The following is a 17800-nucleotide window of genomic DNA, read 5'->3' as shown; positions in this document are numbered from 1 at the left end:
AATTCTGGCATAAAATCTGACTTAAAGTAAGCCAATCAATAGTTGGTATAGTGTCAGAAATATGTGTATGTCGTTGCCTATGCCCCTGTGATAAATCTGGTGCAGGTCTAGACCATTTTAGGGCAGTAGGTGTGAAATCACTGCGCCAATCAACCAGTTTGACTTTGGGCTAGACCTGCGGGCATTATACTGGCAGTCCCCTAGTATTCACCCCTTACTATACAGGGATCTGGGCTTTGCTGCAGGGGAACCATTAGCCCCCGACCTCTTTGGATAATGTGATTGCCAGCTGAGAGTTTCTGATGTAAAGCACTGAGAGGTCAGGCCATACTTAGAGTTAGGAAACAGGTCAAGGTCAGGACAAGCAATGGGGGGGGTCAGAGTCGATAAACAGGCAGAGGCGGTACACAGCCAGACAAACGGAAAAGCAAACCTTCACTAGTCACAAGTAAAATAGAAGACCTGAAGCTCAGGCACCCTCCCATAGGGCAAGGTGCCTTTAAATATCCTTATATGACCAAGAAAATTAGGGCATGCACACTGGACCTTTAAAAGCCAGGAAGTGCACATGTCCTAGAGACAGACCGGGAGGCCTTCACAGGGGAGCGCATGCTGCAACCTGCAGAAGCCATGTGGAACGCCGGCGACCGGACCCTCTGCTGGGTGGGCAGTGGAGGGTAAGCATGTCTAGGCTGTTGGGACAGTAGAAGAGGGGTGAGTGAGATGGTGCCCACCCAGAGGAGCGGGACGATGGCAGGCATAGGCCACCATTGCAACAGCCTGTCTGATGTTACACTGTCTTTGGGTTTAGTAAATCTGGGTTACATTTTCCAACAGTCCTGAATTTGTAGGTTCTGTCCCTGCAAATTCAGGCTCTCGTGGGCCAAAATGGGTGGGGATTATGTAAGCACGTCCCAGTGGGAGGTACCATATGGTTTAGGGTGTTCAAGGGGTGAGCCTACTTGTTCTGGACTGTAGTGTTGGTAAGTATGTGAAACAGTCTCTTAAAAGAGCAACTTGCATCAAAATGGGTGTTGCCAATGTTATGGGGGTGCTCCTGCAGAAATGGGCTGGGTTCCACGATTTTGGATTCAAATGTTGGTGCATATGTAAGGGCAATTGGGGTTTCTAATGAGCCATGGAGGCATCGAAAAATAATTGCTTTGATCGGTTATGGTGGAGCCAGGATAAGGGGGAGGTAGAGTGATTGACCTCTTAAGGCACCGTTGAAGGATGGTTTAACGCATTGAGGACCAAGCAAATTTTGGCCTTGAGGACACTAATGATTTTTTTTTATTATACCGCATTACATTATAGTGTTTTTTTTATTGGACAAGTTTATTTTATGTAGGTGCTTTGTTTTGGTTGTTATATAATAACTTTTAGTTTTCCGGTATATATATTTTTATTTTGCATAAATGCAGAAAAAGGCAATTCAGCTGCAGTTTTTATTCTTTTTTTACAACTAATAATATAACTAAATCGATATAAATGATACTATAAATTTAATGGACAGGTTTTTACAGTCGTGACAATACCAAATCAGAAATGTGTATATTATTTTATGTCTTGGGACTTATACTTTAATTTCTTTTTTATTGCTAGCATTCTTTTTTTTATGTACTGGTATAAATCAGATCTGTATGCAGTACATTAGCCAGTCTGCTAATAGTACACAGACAGTTGCCTACCTACCTATGTATCCCCCCTGTCTGTGCTGAACCAAGAGGCAAGGTGTTGTTTTACTTTTAGCCATATTTCATATACCACTGCCTTATTGTATTTTATTGGTTATTTCTTAAAGAGCACCTTTTATCAGGATTAACCCTATTAAGGCTACTTTCACACTAGCGTTTTAGTTTTCCGGTATTTAGATCCATCATAGGGGCTCAATACTGGAAAAAAAAACTCTTCAGCTTTGTCCCCATTCATTGTCAATGGGGACAAAACTGGACTGAACAGAATGGGATTCTCCAAAATGCATTCCGTTCCGTTTAGTTGCGTTCCCAGACCGGAGAGCAAACCGCAACATGTTGTAGTTTGCTTTCCATCCTGGGATGCGGAGCAAGTCAAGTCAATGGGGACGGATCCGTTTTCTCTGCCACAATCTGACTCAATAGAAAACGGATCCGTCCTCCATTGACTTTCAATGGAGTTCATGACGGATCCGCCACTGCTATGTTAAAGATAATAGCACCAGATCCGTTCATAATGGATGCAAATGGTTGTATTATCAGTAACAGAAGCGTTTTTGCTGATCCAGCAAAAAACGCTAGTGTGAAAGTAGCCTTATGCCTAAAAAGGTTGATCCTGCTGATTAAAATGATACCTGTCTTGTGAAAATCCGTTGCGGCATTTCTGAGAAAAACAACTTTTGTTCTTTATGTAAATGTGGACTTCAGTGCACCGAGGGGTGTGGTCATCACTGGAAAGCTTTGGTCAGGCCCCTCCCCTCAGTCCTTATTTGCATAAATAATAAAAGTCTTTTTTCTTGGGAACGCCACAACCGATTTTTACAAGATGGGTATCATTTTAATAGGCAGGATCAACCCTGTCAACTAGTATGCCTAGTTTAAGTGCTGACAGTCACTCTTCAAAGCAGTTAATATGTAAGTAACTACCGGTATGTATTACCTGTAATTGGCAATTCCCTACATAATTTATTTATTTTATTTTATTTTTTCAATGGCAGGGGTGTAGGATGTATATTCATAGAAATGATCCAGGGCGTCGCTGCCTTTCCAGGAATGAAAGACATACAGGACCAACTGGAGCGAATATTTCTGGTGAGTTTTTTTTATTTTTTATCCTGTCATGCGCTCATGTTACTTACTATTCATAATATACACGATGGACATTTTTCTAAAATGATGAATTTTTTCATGTAGCTGCATTGCGTGCGGGATCCGGGAGATGTCTTCCTCCTCGTCACCGTCATATTAATGTGATGTGCAGTCTTTACAGTCTCATGTCTGTGTATTCTAGTACGTTGAGAAGACAGAGAATTCATATGATTTTAATTAAGTTATTTCAGAAGGAATTTTTGGAACTATCACAACCACCATCATATTAGAAGGTCGTCTCCGTCATTAGGAAAAACACATTTTGCCTTATATTTGATGTCTCTCTCATCTTGCCTGAGGATAGAGCACACATTTCATATTCTCTTTACTCCCGTGTCCATTGGCGCCCCCTGCTGAGCCATTCATTTTGTATGAGCTGCCAGCAGTACATCACAAAGCACATATGGTTTAAAGGGGTGTTCTGAGATTTTCACATTGATGGCCCATCCTCAGGATAAGTCCTCAATATGTGATTGGTTGGGGTCCGACTGCTCCAGGAAGCACCGCAGCCACTTTCATGTTCATCAGTCACATGGCCTAGGCACAGCTCAGTCCCAGTCAAGGGTTTGACCTGGGGGGCATGTAAGCAGAAGCATGGTGGTTAAGTTCCTAGCTAAGTCTCCTGTATATTCTCCATTTACCTGCTGTTTTGCTGGACAACTTACCACTAGCCTGTGTAGAACTGCGACTCAACACCTTCCAGCGACAACCTAACGCGCCAAAAGTCCAAACAACATGGCGTTGTGCAATCTGCGAGAAGTGGCTGCGCGGCTAGAAAAGTTTGCCCGCTCCTCGACACTCTCCGCAAACACCCCAGATCTGGAGGTAGACAAGGCACCCGAGCTTTTAGTCGCCACTGGGAATGCCGGCCCCTGCCCTATACCACTCACAGAGACGGAGGTCAGTACAGTATTGGACATGGGGGCTGCTCCTGAGATAGACCCACCCTCAAGGATGTTTTTGCAGCGGTGGCGCAATGCAATAGGGCGCTTACCTCGTTGAATACGCATTTGGGGGGGGTCTCAAGGAGGGCATTTTACTTATCAGACAAGACATGAGGCAGGCGAAGGAGCGGATTGGTGAGATGGAGGGCCGACTAAGTACAATGGAGGATCAGGTACCGCCTGTAAACAGAGACCTTCAGCGTGTAATACACAATGTCTCACTGCTTATATCTAAATCTGATGATCTTGAGAACAGACTGAGACGTAATAATGTCCGAATAATTGGTGTGCCTGAACACGCTGAGGGAGCTAAAGCTGTTACGTTTATGGAGAAATGGCTTGCTGATAAAATTGGAACAGAGAGACTGTCTCCCCTATTCGCTATTGAGCGGGCTCACCGTGTACCATGTCGCCATCCACCACCAGGGGCACTGATCAAAATTTAGCATTTTATAGATCGGGATGCGATTTTGAGAGGCGCACGAGACTGTGCAGATCTTACGATCAATGGCAATCGTGTATCCTTGTTTCCTGATTTTTCTGCGGAGCTCACTTCCTGAATGTCAAAAAACGACTGAGAGCTCTACAGCTACCCTATTCAATGATCTACCCCGCCAGATTGTGTGTGGTGGCAGGAGATACGATGCATAGGTTTGATAATCCAGCAGCAGCGTGCCAGTGGCTAGACGCTCATGATAAAGATCTGCGTGGCAACACTTGAGGACACTGTGGACTCTACGTGGTATTTGACCTGCATCCAATACTTTGTGGGTTAGCTGGTTACATACGAGTTCCTAACAAGACTCTCTGTTGGATAAATGTTGCACTGGGCAGGGGGGGTTTCTTTATTACCTCCCTTTCAGCCTTTAGTTTCAGCTGTTTTTTGTTGTTCTGTACTGTGGCAGGTTACCATATTGAGATGTGCCAGGTCCCAGCGCCGAAGCAGCACTACTGAGGCAGATTCGATGCTAGCTCTGTTTAGGGATGAGCAAATCGACTAAAAAAACATTTCCCGAACTCTGGTTTGGTTCCAAGTGGTACCTTGGAACCGAACCCAAGTTCGGGAATTGTTTTTTTACAGTATAAATCGATTTCTGAAGTTATTATGCAAAGTTTTGCGAGACTTTGCAAAGTAATAACTTCGGCTCATCTGAGCCAATACATTCTAATACTGTATGGAGCGCTCGCCCGTACAGTATCGAAACAAAGTTTTATGTCGATTCGCTCATCCCTAGTTCTGTTAGTCTGTATCTACATTGGGCGATCAGGAATTTCTTTTACTCCAGCTTCTCCACTGCAGGGAGAAATATCTGTTTTGTTAGTGGGATTTGTTTTGCTGGGGTGGGTGGGTTTGGGGGGTAGCCGAGACATTATGTATATGTTTCATTGTGCTGTGCGATGGCTCCCTCTGGAGATGGTTTGATGATGGGTAATATATTAATAGCAAAGACAGGTGCACTCTGCGGTCTTCCTAAACCCTCAAACTGATGTTAAAATTGAGAGATTAGCCAACATGTCCTACTGTGTAGGACATGTCTGAGCCAGAGCACCACGCCAAGGTTTCTCAAGTAGCTCGGGTCCTAACACTCACCTACCTGAGCCGTATGGGCAATACCAGGGACCAGTGGGTGAATTACAGGAGCGTGAGGTCCGACTCACAGACAACTCACCAGTTACCTCCAGCATGTAACCATACTAGCAATGGGAGGAGGGAGCAGTCTGCGAGTCCCACTCAAGACTGGCTGATATGGCCCAGGCCTCGCAGGTGCACCTAAATGTAGCCTTTGGATGGAAAACAGAAGTGCTCAAACCCACATGCAGTCGTGCATATATACACAGGGGAGCAAATCCTGCACTTGTGGCCCGTTGCTAATGACGATCCCCAGCAAAAATGCGTCAGTGGAGGATGCCCGCAGCGGACCACAAGTACTACAATAAACATCCTACACAAGATAGCATTACGTGGATGTGATAACCAATATAACAATATAATAATAGGAAAGACAGGTGCACTCTGCGGTCTTACTAAACCCTCAAACTGATGTTAAAATTGAAAGATTAGCCAACATGTCCTACTGTGGAGGACATTTCTGAACCCAAGCACCGCGCCAAGGTTTCTCAAGTACCTCGGGTCCTAACACTCCCCTATGATGGGTACCCTTAAAATTATTGCTTGGAATGTGCAGGGACTAGGCCAGAATTCTAAATGACATGCTGTCTTTAACGTTTTGCAAACACACCAACCAGCAATCCTCTGTCTTTCTGAAACACATCTTACTCCCGAATCCCGATAAAACCCATCTGATTCATAAGGCATGGATGGCGCATGAGTTCCACTTGACCTATTCCACACATGCGTGAGGAGTTAGTAACCTGGTACATAGAACTCTTCCCTTTGCTGCTAGAGATACCTGTATTGATAGTGAGGGACGGTTTATATGTGTTGACTGCTCCATATTCTACTTTAGGATGCTATTGGTGGCGGTGTACTTCCCCCTCTATACTCTAGTGAGATTCTTTTCTAATATCATCATCCTCTCCACCCTGCTACCCCAACAGTATTATCCTGGTGCTGCCCAGAATACTGTTCTCCCCAATGCCCCTAAATACTATACCACATAGATTACACTGTTATACAGATTAGTTCACCTATAGTAATATAAAAGTCCTACTTATAGCAATAATTCCCTCCCAGAGTGCCCTTCTTAGTAATACTAACCCCTACAATGCCCCCAATAATGATACTACTCCCCAAGAGTGCCCCTGTGATAGTGCCTTCCATATTGTGCCCAATAATAATGGCCACCATAGTGCACCCAGCAGTAATAAGGCTCTCTATAATATGAATAAGGCCCCCCTATAGTACTTATCCACCATTATAGCGTCCCCACTAGTTATAATGTTGGGGGCACCACAGGAGGGCATCTCTGCGCGATGCGCGTGAGTGAGAGATTGTACAAGTGTGCGGTAAAACTACAAGAATACAAATAACATGTATAAGTATTAAGCATAGCGTAGCATGTACTATGACATTACATGAGCACTGAAGCACATGGTAAAAAGGCTGCCCGTACATGAGATTGCATGTCTGCTGGGCAGAACATATAATGTCCCCTATAAGACCCCAGTGGTTACTGTCTAATGCCCCCTATAGTGCCCAAGTAGTTATAGTGCTCCCCTGTAGTGCCCCAGTAGTTTAATGCCCTCCTGTGGTGCCGCCAATAGGTATAATACCCTCCTGTACTGCCCTAGCAGTAAGAAGGCCCTCCTGTGGTGCCCCCAATAGGTATAATACCCTCCTGTAGTGCCGCCAATAGGTATAATACCCTCCTGTGGTGCCCCGTATAGGTATAATGCTCTCCTGTAGTGCCCCAGAATGTATAATGCCCCCTGTAGTGCCCTAGTAGTAGTAAGTCCCTCTTGTGGTGTCCCAAATAGGTATAATAGCCTCCTGTAGTGCCCCAGTAGTAATAAGGCTTTTCTGTGGTGCCCCGTATAGGTATAATGCCCTCCTGTAGTGCACCAGAAGGTATAATGCCCTCTTATAGTGCTCTAGTAGTAATAGGTCCCTCCTGTGGTTCCCCCTATAGTTTTAATACCCTCCTATAGTGCCCCAGAAGGTATAATGCCCTCTGTAGTTCCAGCAATACTTATAGTGCCTCCCAACAGTTATAATAGCCCCCACATAGTGCCCCCATGTAAAATGTCCCCAGTACTTGCAAAGGCCCCTGTAGTTATAACCAATCTCCCAGTGGCTCCAGCAGGTATAATGCCAACATTTAGCTGGCAAAGATATATGATGTGACCACACCAAAAAAAGGTGGGATTAGCGAGGGGCAATGAGGTCAGACCTCAACAAAGCGACAGCTAAAAATAAGTGATACAACCTGCGGATGGGGAACCAATATGAGCCAGACTGATGGAGGACCTGAGCCAGAGCTGCTGGAGGACCAGAGCCAGAGCTGCTGGAGGACCAGAGCCAGAGCTGCTGGAGGACCAGAGCCAGAGCTGCTGGAGGACCAGAGCCAGAGCTGCTGGAGGACCTGAACATGGTTATATCTTGTCCCCCTGTGGACAAGATATAAAAAAATACTCACCTGACTTCCCACCGCCGGAGGGCCAAGTTGCAGGCTTCTGGATTCAGACGGGGATGTTGAAGTCACCGGCACAGGCAGTTTCTTGGCGACCGTTCTACAAGCAAGCGGCCACAGTAATTCAACTGTATCGCCGTTCTTAGGGTCGGCCAGGCAGTTGTATAACTACAAGCCGTAACATTCGGGGCCCTAGACAAAACATCAGGGGCTCAAGCCCCGAATGTTTTGACCTAGCGACGCCCCTGCTTACAGTGAAGAACCCTCTTCTATGATGGTGAAACCTTCTATCCTCCAGATGTCATGGTTGACCTTCTTGTTTGTTTTTTATATTTTATTCTTTTTTTTTTTAATCTGGATAAATTACATAATACCTGGCATCGTCTATACTACTGCCCCCTATGGACAAAAACGTGCAATGATCGATCTGAACAGGAGAATCTTCCTTTCTGTGAGGAAGTACTTGTTTATCGCTCACTATCCTCCTTTAGGAAATGAAAGATATTGATAACGTATTTTATTCACTCGGCTATTCTTTGGCCATTCCATGGAGGACACCTCAAATAATAACCTTTAAGATGTCTACCCTTCAACACCATTTACTTTTTTTCACAGGTATTTTATTGTCTTAAAGGGGTTGTCCAAGGTTTTGGTGGTCTATCTTTAGAAGAGGTCATTAATATCTGATCGGTGGTGGTCCAATCGGTTGGACGACATGGTGCTTCAGCGCTGCGGCCTCTTCCTAGGCCAGTGACGTCTTGTTCACTGGGCACGTGGCCTAGGCGCAGCTCAGTCTTTTCCAGTGAATGAAAAAATATTAATTTCTATTATTTTTAGTTTTGGAAAACCTACAATAAATGATAAGCCTGTATTTGGGGTGCAATGCTGCGGCCACCCGGTAATATCTAATGGGAGTTGTCCCCGGCGTTTGGCGGCGTGGTTGTTTGCGACACCTTCATGCTGAAATGATTTATTTTCTGCTGACTCTCCTGCCGCTTCTCATCCTTCACTTGCTCGGCGTCCTGACCTCGGAGGATTGGGTTGTGTTGGCTCTTTATGTCTTACGCACCATTTACTATCCAACAACAGCCACGAGAGAGGAACATCCAGCAGGCGGCTTCATACTGACTAAGCACGCGGCGGCTGCGGGAAGGCGGGCGTGACTGTTTAATCACTGCTTGGTCTGGAGGGGCTGACAGGTAGAAGGACACACTTCCTGATGGAAGTTAAAGGGGTTGTCCGACCAAAAATATTCTACAGTTTACAAACCAGCCCCTGGATCTGAGATGAGAATACCCCTTTAAGCTGCATTTACACTATCCAAGGAGCAGCTGAAAAAAAATAAAAATAAAAAAAAAACATTTTCATCCACCCCATTGGGAAATTTAATTTAAGGGGTTCCCCAATGCAGGATCCTCAGGGCAGTGTTTCCGTCTCAGGAGGACCCATCCTTCATTATACAGACAACTTGTCAATGTGAATGGACACTGTGTAATACTTCATTTCTCCTGTGGTGGCGCTGAACACTTACTGCCAGGTGTCCCCACAGATTACAGGTGATCACTTGGGATTCCTTTAATTTGATTATTATAAAAGGACACTTCTAACCAGACGGAATTATCCCTTTAAACCATTACCGTATCCATAAAAGGTAGTCCGCCACCAACGTGGCGCGCTTTAAACAGTTCTCAGCACACTGTAGTTCTCATACTCCCAATCCCAAACATACCTTTATGTGCTGTTTCCCCGGATTTTTACCCATGCAAATTTGTATAAAAAAGCCCAAGGGGCTGTGCAGTGACCCAGGGAGTCACTGCTAAAGAGTTAAATGTGATTTATTGCCTAAGCTCTCTTACGTCAAATGTGCTCATTTCACTTGTGCATTGCATCCATAATGGTTATGTATGGACGACATAGTGTTAAGAGGCAGCTTTCTAGTGCAGTTTCTCTACTCTATGTCCATCCGCCCCCGGGTCTTCCTGCCAATCGATCTACACTTCTGAGCAGACTGAACTGCGCATCCTTCCTGTGCATGTGCATTCAGCCACTGCCCACAGCAGGACGTAAACGGCTCAGGCGCAGACAGAGACAAGATGTGCGCCTGCGCAGGATTTCCAGTGGTCACCTGATGACATCGGGAGTAGAGGGTGGTGGAGTTAAGGTGCAAAGGGGAAAATCTGGGATTGATTTGAATGGGCAAGGATCCGTTTAAAAACTTTTTGGGTGGGGCAGTAATCTGGGGAAACATGACTATTTTGGAATTTGGACCAGTCCTCTCTTAGGATCCCCTCCACTGCATCCTATACAGTATTTGGCATTGTTAAGGGGGCCAATAACAAAAAAGTCTTTGCTAATTATTTTTTTTTCATTTTTGAATATCTTTCCCATCATACCCCAGGTTGCTTTGCTGAATAAGGAAGAGATGTGAAAAAAATCCCTAAATACAAATCACTTTGTTTTTAAGGCTATTTAGTAGTTGTCCTAACAAAGCAAGTAAAATATCTTCTGTTTAGCAGCGCTCACAATTGTAATACTGCCCCCCGTGGATATTGTAGGCATAGGAACTGGTTGGAGGACTGGACTTTCTCTTTAAATATTACTTGTCCGATGGGATCAGTCCGGTTAGAGCTCAGCATATTATGTTTGCTTTATTGATACTTGTAGATGGCAAAAACACTTTACAGGAGTTGGACCATGATCACAAAGTCAGTTTCCGAGTCACAGACCTTGCCACTTTATTGGACGGGAACCAATCATGTGACACGATTTGCGCCCTTATTTCAGTTTAATGATGTCTTTGTACTATTATACCGTGTAGTGCATTGTTTGCCTTCGGCTCCTGACGCACTTACTATTCCGACTATTCATTAACCGTGCTCGAATGTACTGTACAAAGGGGCCTTAACATCTGCTGCACGATAGCTACATGGGTAATCGTGACCATATGTCTCCTGGGTCATGGATTTTTTCGCGCAAAGGATAAATGTTGACTTAAATCATAGATTCAACAATGAATCATCTGAGATGGGGGTCAAAGCAGGGGGTCAAAATGAAACTTCATAGAACTATTAAAGAGGGTGTCTTACTGTATGTAGACAACTGAGGATGGCCCAGTGGTTAGCCACTTGCCATGGGTCAAACTTCTGAAACCGCTACGATCAGCTGATATCAATTGTGGCTGAAGGATAAAATCTAATATTGCACGCCAGCCATTCAAATGAATGGCAAACCATGTTCAGGTCCTCCAGCATCTCTGGCTCAGGTCCTCCAGCATCTCTGGCTCAGGTCCTCCAGCAGCTCTGGCTCAGGTCCTCCAGCAGCTCTGGCTCAGGTCCTCCAGCAGCTCTGGCTCAGGTCCTCCAGCAGCTCTGGCTCAGGTCCTCCAGCAGCTCTGGCTCAGGTCCTCCAGCAGCTCTGGCTCAGGTCCTCCAGCAGCTCTGGCTCAGGTCCTCCAGCAGCTCTGGCTCAGGTCCTCCAGCAGCTCTGGCTCTGGTCCTCCAGCAGCTCTCGTTCAGGTCCTCCAGCAGCTCTCGTTCAGGTCCTCCAGCAGCTCTGGCTCAGGTCCTCCATCAGTCTGGCTCATATTGGTTCCCCATCCGCAGGTTGTATCACTTATTTTTAGCTGTCGCTTTTGAGAATCAGTTGAGGTCTGACCTCATTGCCCCTCACTAATCCCACCTTTTTTGGTGTGGTCACATCATATATCTTTGCCAGCTGCCATTTTTAAAGGGGTGTAGACATTGATGGTCTATTCTAAGCACAGACCATCAATATCGGATCGGTGGGGGGTTCATCAATCAGCCGATGGGGGCAGCCACCAGCTTTGGAAAGTAAATAATGGAGCTGGAAGCAGAAGGCTCTGTCTACTTTGTGGCTTCCAGCGCCGGCGTAGTGCAGCTCAGTTCCTGTTCATTTGAATAGGAGCTGAGCTGCAGTACTAGGTCATGGCCACCACACTGTATATGAAGCCTTCTGCATCCAGTTCCATCTAGTATATACTGTAGTCTCCACTGCTGCCTAAAACAGCTTATCTGTGTCTGACCCCTATCAATCTGATATCCATGACTTCCTGAGTATCCTGGGGATAGACAATCAATATCTAGGCCCTGGAAAACTCCCTTTAATACACTTATCTGTCACCTGGGTGACTGTACCCTTTTCCTTTGTTGGAAAACAACATTTTATGAAAATGGCCACATGTTGCTACAATGTAGGAACCCTACTGTCACCGTAAATACTGGAAGCACAAAGCCTCGAAGTCATCAGACATTACAGGTGGTGTTGAGTGAATCAAATCCAAATGAATTGACTTAGATCCGAATTTCGGGAAGAATTAGATTCACTGGGAAGCCGAATTTCTTTGTGCTTTGTGGTAACAAAACTATTTTTGCTGAAATGCCATTTGCTCACGGAGAGGCCGTCGCGGCCATCTTGATTGAAGAAACTGCAGGAAATCCTGTGCGGGGTGACATGTGACATTACCACGTTAGATTTTACGGCCTCTACACGAGCAAATAGCTAAGGTGATTTTTATTTTTTTTCCTGATCAACCCCTGAAAGGCTTCCATTTTACCATCAGATGCCTCGATCAGTGTTGAATGTGACATCTCAGAGGTTCAATGACACGAGGCAGCGCAATCGCCGTACCCCGTCATTGCACTCGCTTCTTACAAAGGAATGCGATTCGTAACAAAGTAATTTGTAACAAATCAATTTCTAACTACAGGAAATACAATTTCTCACTCTGAGGGTTCCTTTCCGTTCCTGGAGAAGAAGAAAGGACTTTTGGGCAGTGCGGCTATGTGGCTGATCTGTGGATACTGCGGGGAAGCGCTGACTCTCCAGATGGTTTAACTCAATTGAGTATTAGTGCTTACTTTCTAAAAACGTTAATGAAATCTCAATCCTCTCATCTCCTCGCAGCACCTCACTCGTGTGGCTTGTGAAGCACTTCTTCCGGGTTGTTAGCTTGCGAGTCTTCCTTCATGTACAGTCTAATTAAAATTCTTTTTTTTTATTATTATTATTATTTCATATGCATCATCAAAAATTTCTGAAAATTAGCTCCCAAAAGTGTAAGATGAGGCGGATGCTAGATGACAACTTGGGTTCTGTCCAAGGAGCGATAGTCGTACAAGAGTCACGCGGGAGCCGTACAGAAGTGCCGTTTACAGGCGGTATTTGTAATGTACGATACATGTGTGTCACAAGCAGGGGGTGGGGTCCTGGATTCACCCATAGGAGAGAAATTTTTGCAAAAATGACCAAACTTGAGGAATATCCGAGGTTTGACCTCTAAAACACCATATTCACAAGGACCACTTACAATACAAAGAGTGGGGACTCTCTTCATGCCAATGTGAGCCCCGCAGTACGTGCCCCCTTTTATCTATTAGAACGAAAATCCTTTGTCTAGTCCAGGGATCAGCAACCTACGGCACTCCAGGTGTTGTGAAACTACATCTCCCATCATTGGCTGTTCTCTGAACCCCCACAGTAGTGAAAGGATCATGCTGGGAGTTGTAGTTTCACAAAAGCTGGAGTGCCGGAGGTTGCTGATCCCTGGTCTAGACTATATTGCTGATATCTGCTAATATCTAAGTACGGCCATGCTTGGGCCTTCGTGATTAAAGGGCGTCTGTCACCAGTAACCCGGGCACCGTACCTCGTAGGGCTAGCTCATCTCAATGTAATGATACCCCTCACTTAGCGATCCGTTGCTTCATTCTGGAGAAAAGGTGCTTTATTTTAATCCATATGCAAATGAGCAGTTAAGTGCACTGAGGGTGGGCCCAAAGCTACTCTGTGCACTATAGCTCCTCCTGCTTTTTCTATCAGCCCCTCCCTCTCCCTCTTTATTGACTGGGTCAGGCAAGATAACTATGCAGAAACTTCAATCAAGGAGAGGGAGGTGCTGGCAGAGGAAGCAGGAGGAGCATAGCCCCGCCCTCTGTGCACTTAACTACTCATTTGCATATGGATTAAAATTAGTTTTCCTCCAGAATAAAGCAACGGATCGCTAAGTGAAACGTATCATTATTTTCAGTTGAGTTAGCTCTACAAGACATTGTCATCAGAGGTCATCTCTATTCCCTGCGTCCCTCTCTCTGTAGGTTTTGCAGCATCTAATAGAGAGCAGAAGGAGAAGCCGAGTACCCGGGGAACATGGTTTGTAAGCTGAGAAGGAGACCAAGGCAAGATAGAAGGTTTCTCTCCCACACATTTCCCAGTCTTGAAGTCACCTGGAATAGTTTTCAGGTAGAAAGTTTATATTATAAAGTAATAACTTCAGCCCCTCCCAATACAGTTGATTACAAATGTCCGCCTGCGTGGAGGAACGTACCTATGGGATATTCCGTATCTTTTCACAAGAACAAAATCAAATGTATATTTTCCCAGACCTACGTGAAAGTGAGTTCATGGAGCCGCAGCGTTGGTCTAGACACAAAGGATTAGCAAATATAAACTTCAGCTGCTGACTGAGCAACAAGCTGCGCGTCCGACAATGGCCGCGTCCATCTCCGGAAAATGAATGGAACTCAGAGCACAACTAATACGTAGAGAGGTTTTTGAATTTCTGACACCCAGGACTGTATAATAGCAGATTGATCAGGCGGCTATTATCTGATGTCTGGTGGTGTACAGGTAGAACAGATTATCTGACCAATATCTGTCCAATCAGACCAATAGTTGGTGTGTATAACAAAAGATATGTATGTGTAATTGGCCATGTGACCAATGATTGGTCAGAAAATCTAGGATAATAGGATGTGTCATCAGAAAATTAAATATTGTTTACAGGGCATCTGTCAGCAGTTTTGTCCCTATGACACTGGCTGATCTGTTACATGTGCACTTGGCAGCTGAAGGCATCTGCGTTGGTCCCATGTTCATATGTGTCTGCATTAATGAGAAAAAATATTTTTTATATATGCAAATGAGCCTCTGGAGCAACGGGGGCGTTACCATTACACCTAGAGGCTCTGCTCTCTCTGCAACTATCGACCCCTCTGCACTTTGATTTACAGGACCAGGCAGTGAAAACATCATTATCTCTGGCCCTGTCAGCCCCAGTCAAAGTGCAGAGGGGGCTCGGCAGTAGCAGACAGAGCAGAGCCTCTAGGTGTAACAGCAACGCCCCCATTGCTCCTAGAGGCTCATTTGCATATATTAAAACATAATTTTTCTCAGCAATGCGGGCACATAGGAACATGGGACCAACACAGATGCCTTCAGCTGCCAAGCTCACGTGTAACAGGTCAGCCAGTGTCATAGGTACAAGATTGCTAACAGATGCCCTTTAAATCATGTTTTTAGTGTAGACATATTTTTTGATAATTGTTTTGATTTTATTTCTAATTTCCCAGGTCATTATCTATATTTAAACAAAAAACATAAAATCCTGCAGTTTTTGCACTGGCCACTAAGCCGAATAATAGGTGCCACTTCCTGTTCTCTACAGATCACTTTACTGCAGTCATCTCCTGATCATTTCAGGCATTACAATGACAGATATCACCTATGTTTAGATAAGGATCGACCATTCACAAAGGTGATTGTCAAGGTTATCTACTCCCTCCTGATCTCTGCACAGGTCACAGAGCATGCCTAGAAAAGTCTCCCATAGAAGTCAATGAAGTCCTCTCCTGTCCATTGTGTCTATGGCCGATGTGAGTGCTGTAAAGCATATCTCTAAATGCTGCTAAGAACAGCTCAGGCAAGATGGCCGCCCCATAATCATGTTTAGAAATTGAATTAAAAAAATCTGCAACAGATTAGGAAAAAAAGACTATCTATCTGGTTTTAACTGGCAGAAAAAATAATTGCTGATACATTTCCTTTAAGAAAAGGAAGTTCTGAGTTAATAGAGGGGGTTTCTCTGCTCAGTATCCTCATCTTTTGGCCAAATTAGCTGAGCGTTTACAAAGGACCATTCCCTAACAGGATGTCACACTTCGGTGTGGGTGGGAATACACCACACAGAGCATAAGAAGTAAGGGGGGGAACAGGGAATCGGGCCTGAGAACTAGGGAAGGAAGATGGATACCTCCTAGTGAAACCCTAACCAAAATCCTGACTAACTACCAGTATGAACAGACCCCAGAGGTAAGTGTGTTCATACACAGGAATACCTAGAGTACTATCTAGCCCTATAGATCCCTGGTACTAATGGCAGGGACAAGACTAACTCTTCCTACAAATGAAAGGCCGAACATGAGTCTTCTTTAGGCCTAATAAAAACAATAGGGAAATGCAACACACAGAACCCAAACAAAATACAAAAGGGAAAGGAAAGACTTAACTTCAAAGGAGCTATGGAAGCACCAGGAACTCCGCCGAGATCCACACACCAGCAATCCACAACTTAAACTGAAGCTATAAACCGCACAGCATTGTGGGAGAAGCAACTATAAATAAGGAAGGTTAAATGACCACATCAGCAACACCTGAGGGAAGGGGTGTGGACATTACCAGAAACAACACAGACACCTATAGATCCACAGGGAAAACCTGTCTAATCAAACCACGTGTTGCCAGTCTCACCGATCTCCTGCCACCTGTCGCGGGAACGTTCGTGACACAGGAATGTAATACTGGCCAGCCCTAGGGGCCATATGACTAAGGAGGGCTTCTTCTTTTATTAATACCATGATCAGTACTGAACGTGTCAATTAAATGGTTAAATTGTGCTGATCGGCGTGTTTTTCAATCCTGGACTTTAGCAATGGAGCGGTGCTGCCACTTATAGCCACTTTCCAACCAGCTACGTGCGACCACCACTTATATTGAAATCACCTCCCACCGATGACATCATTTTACTCCAAGATGTTACTATATATTTTTGTATTTTTATTGGTGCAATTTCAAAAAAAAAAAAATATATTTAACAGCAAAAACATTGGCAAGTATACGTCCAGCGAGTACTGAGCAGAGGATATTATGCACCTTTTGAAAATCCTGAACTGAATCAAATACATTCACATCTGAAAACTGGGGGAAATAATAGCCATCCGCCCGGCAATCGTTGAGAAGAAAGGTGCAATTTGTAGATAATATACAACATTTGGCAGCTGAATGGGTCTTTCTCGGTGGACGAGGCCGTCTTGACCCAATCTTTAATGTATCTCCTCCTTTCAGATGCATTCGGCGATGAGACGCATCCATCTATCCAATTCTGTGTCATTTTCTCCCAATAAAGACTGATAAGCCCGAGGCCGGGATAAAGGGCCGAGAGATGAGCGACGAGAAGTATTGGGAGGATTTGAGTTTATTATTGCAAGGGAAATATACTGTGATGGAGTCACAATTGCTCCATATTATTATATTCAGGCAGCTCTTTTATTTCCAGGTGATGAACCTCCGTGAGCCGTTGACCTCTCCTATTTGTCTCCAATCTGATGGACGCGGAGATGCGCGGTGGCGTCTGAATTGTCTTTACTAATGCAGAATTTTGGATGGAAACGCGAGATGAAGGGAGTCGGGTTGTCAAGATTTTTGTAGATAATGTCATGCGTGCCTCTGTGTAACTGTTTCGGCTCTGGCGCTCTGTTGTAGGTCGGCAGCTTTTGTCTAGTTGTCTTAGGCAGCAAGAACATGAACCCCATTGAGACGCCTTCTTATAACCATACATCGATTGTCTGCCCCCCCCCTCACATTAAGGGGAACCCATCATATCAGGGTAGGTTCACATCACCGTTAGGTAGTCTGTTCTGCCAGAGAATTATCATATCCGGCATAGCTGGGCACCGCCGGATTGCCATTTACTAAGGCTACTTCCACACTAGCGTTTTAGTTTTCCGGTATTGAGATCCGTCATGGGGGCTCAATACTGGAGAAAAACGCTTCCGTTTTATCCCCATTCATTGTCAATGGGGACAAAACTTAACTGAACAGAACGGAGTGCTCCAAAATACATTCCGTT

At 44.9% G+C, this 17800-nt stretch overlaps 1 protein-coding gene across 3 annotated transcripts in view; it reads left to right on the top strand.

Annotated features, from left to right (window-relative positions):
- Positions 1-17800, top strand: part of CDK14 (cyclin dependent kinase 14) — a 481017-nt gene that overhangs the window by 264058 nt on the left and 199159 nt on the right. For all 3 annotated transcript variants that reach the window (XM_044293158.1, XM_044293157.1, XM_044293159.1), the window contains one exon: positions 2693-2786. In XM_044293158.1, coding sequence (XP_044149093.1) covers positions 2693-2786 — 94 coding nt within the window. The remainder of the gene's footprint in view (positions 1-2692; positions 2787-17800) is intronic.

The sequence above is a fragment of the Bufo gargarizans genome, chromosome 5 (genome assembly GCF_014858855.1).
Source record: "Bufo gargarizans isolate SCDJY-AF-19 chromosome 5, ASM1485885v1, whole genome shotgun sequence".
Classification (NCBI taxonomy): domain Eukaryota; kingdom Metazoa; phylum Chordata; class Amphibia; order Anura; family Bufonidae; genus Bufo; species Bufo gargarizans.
Note: the sequence above shows the minus strand (reverse complement) of the source record. Positions and strands in the feature narration are given on the sequence as shown.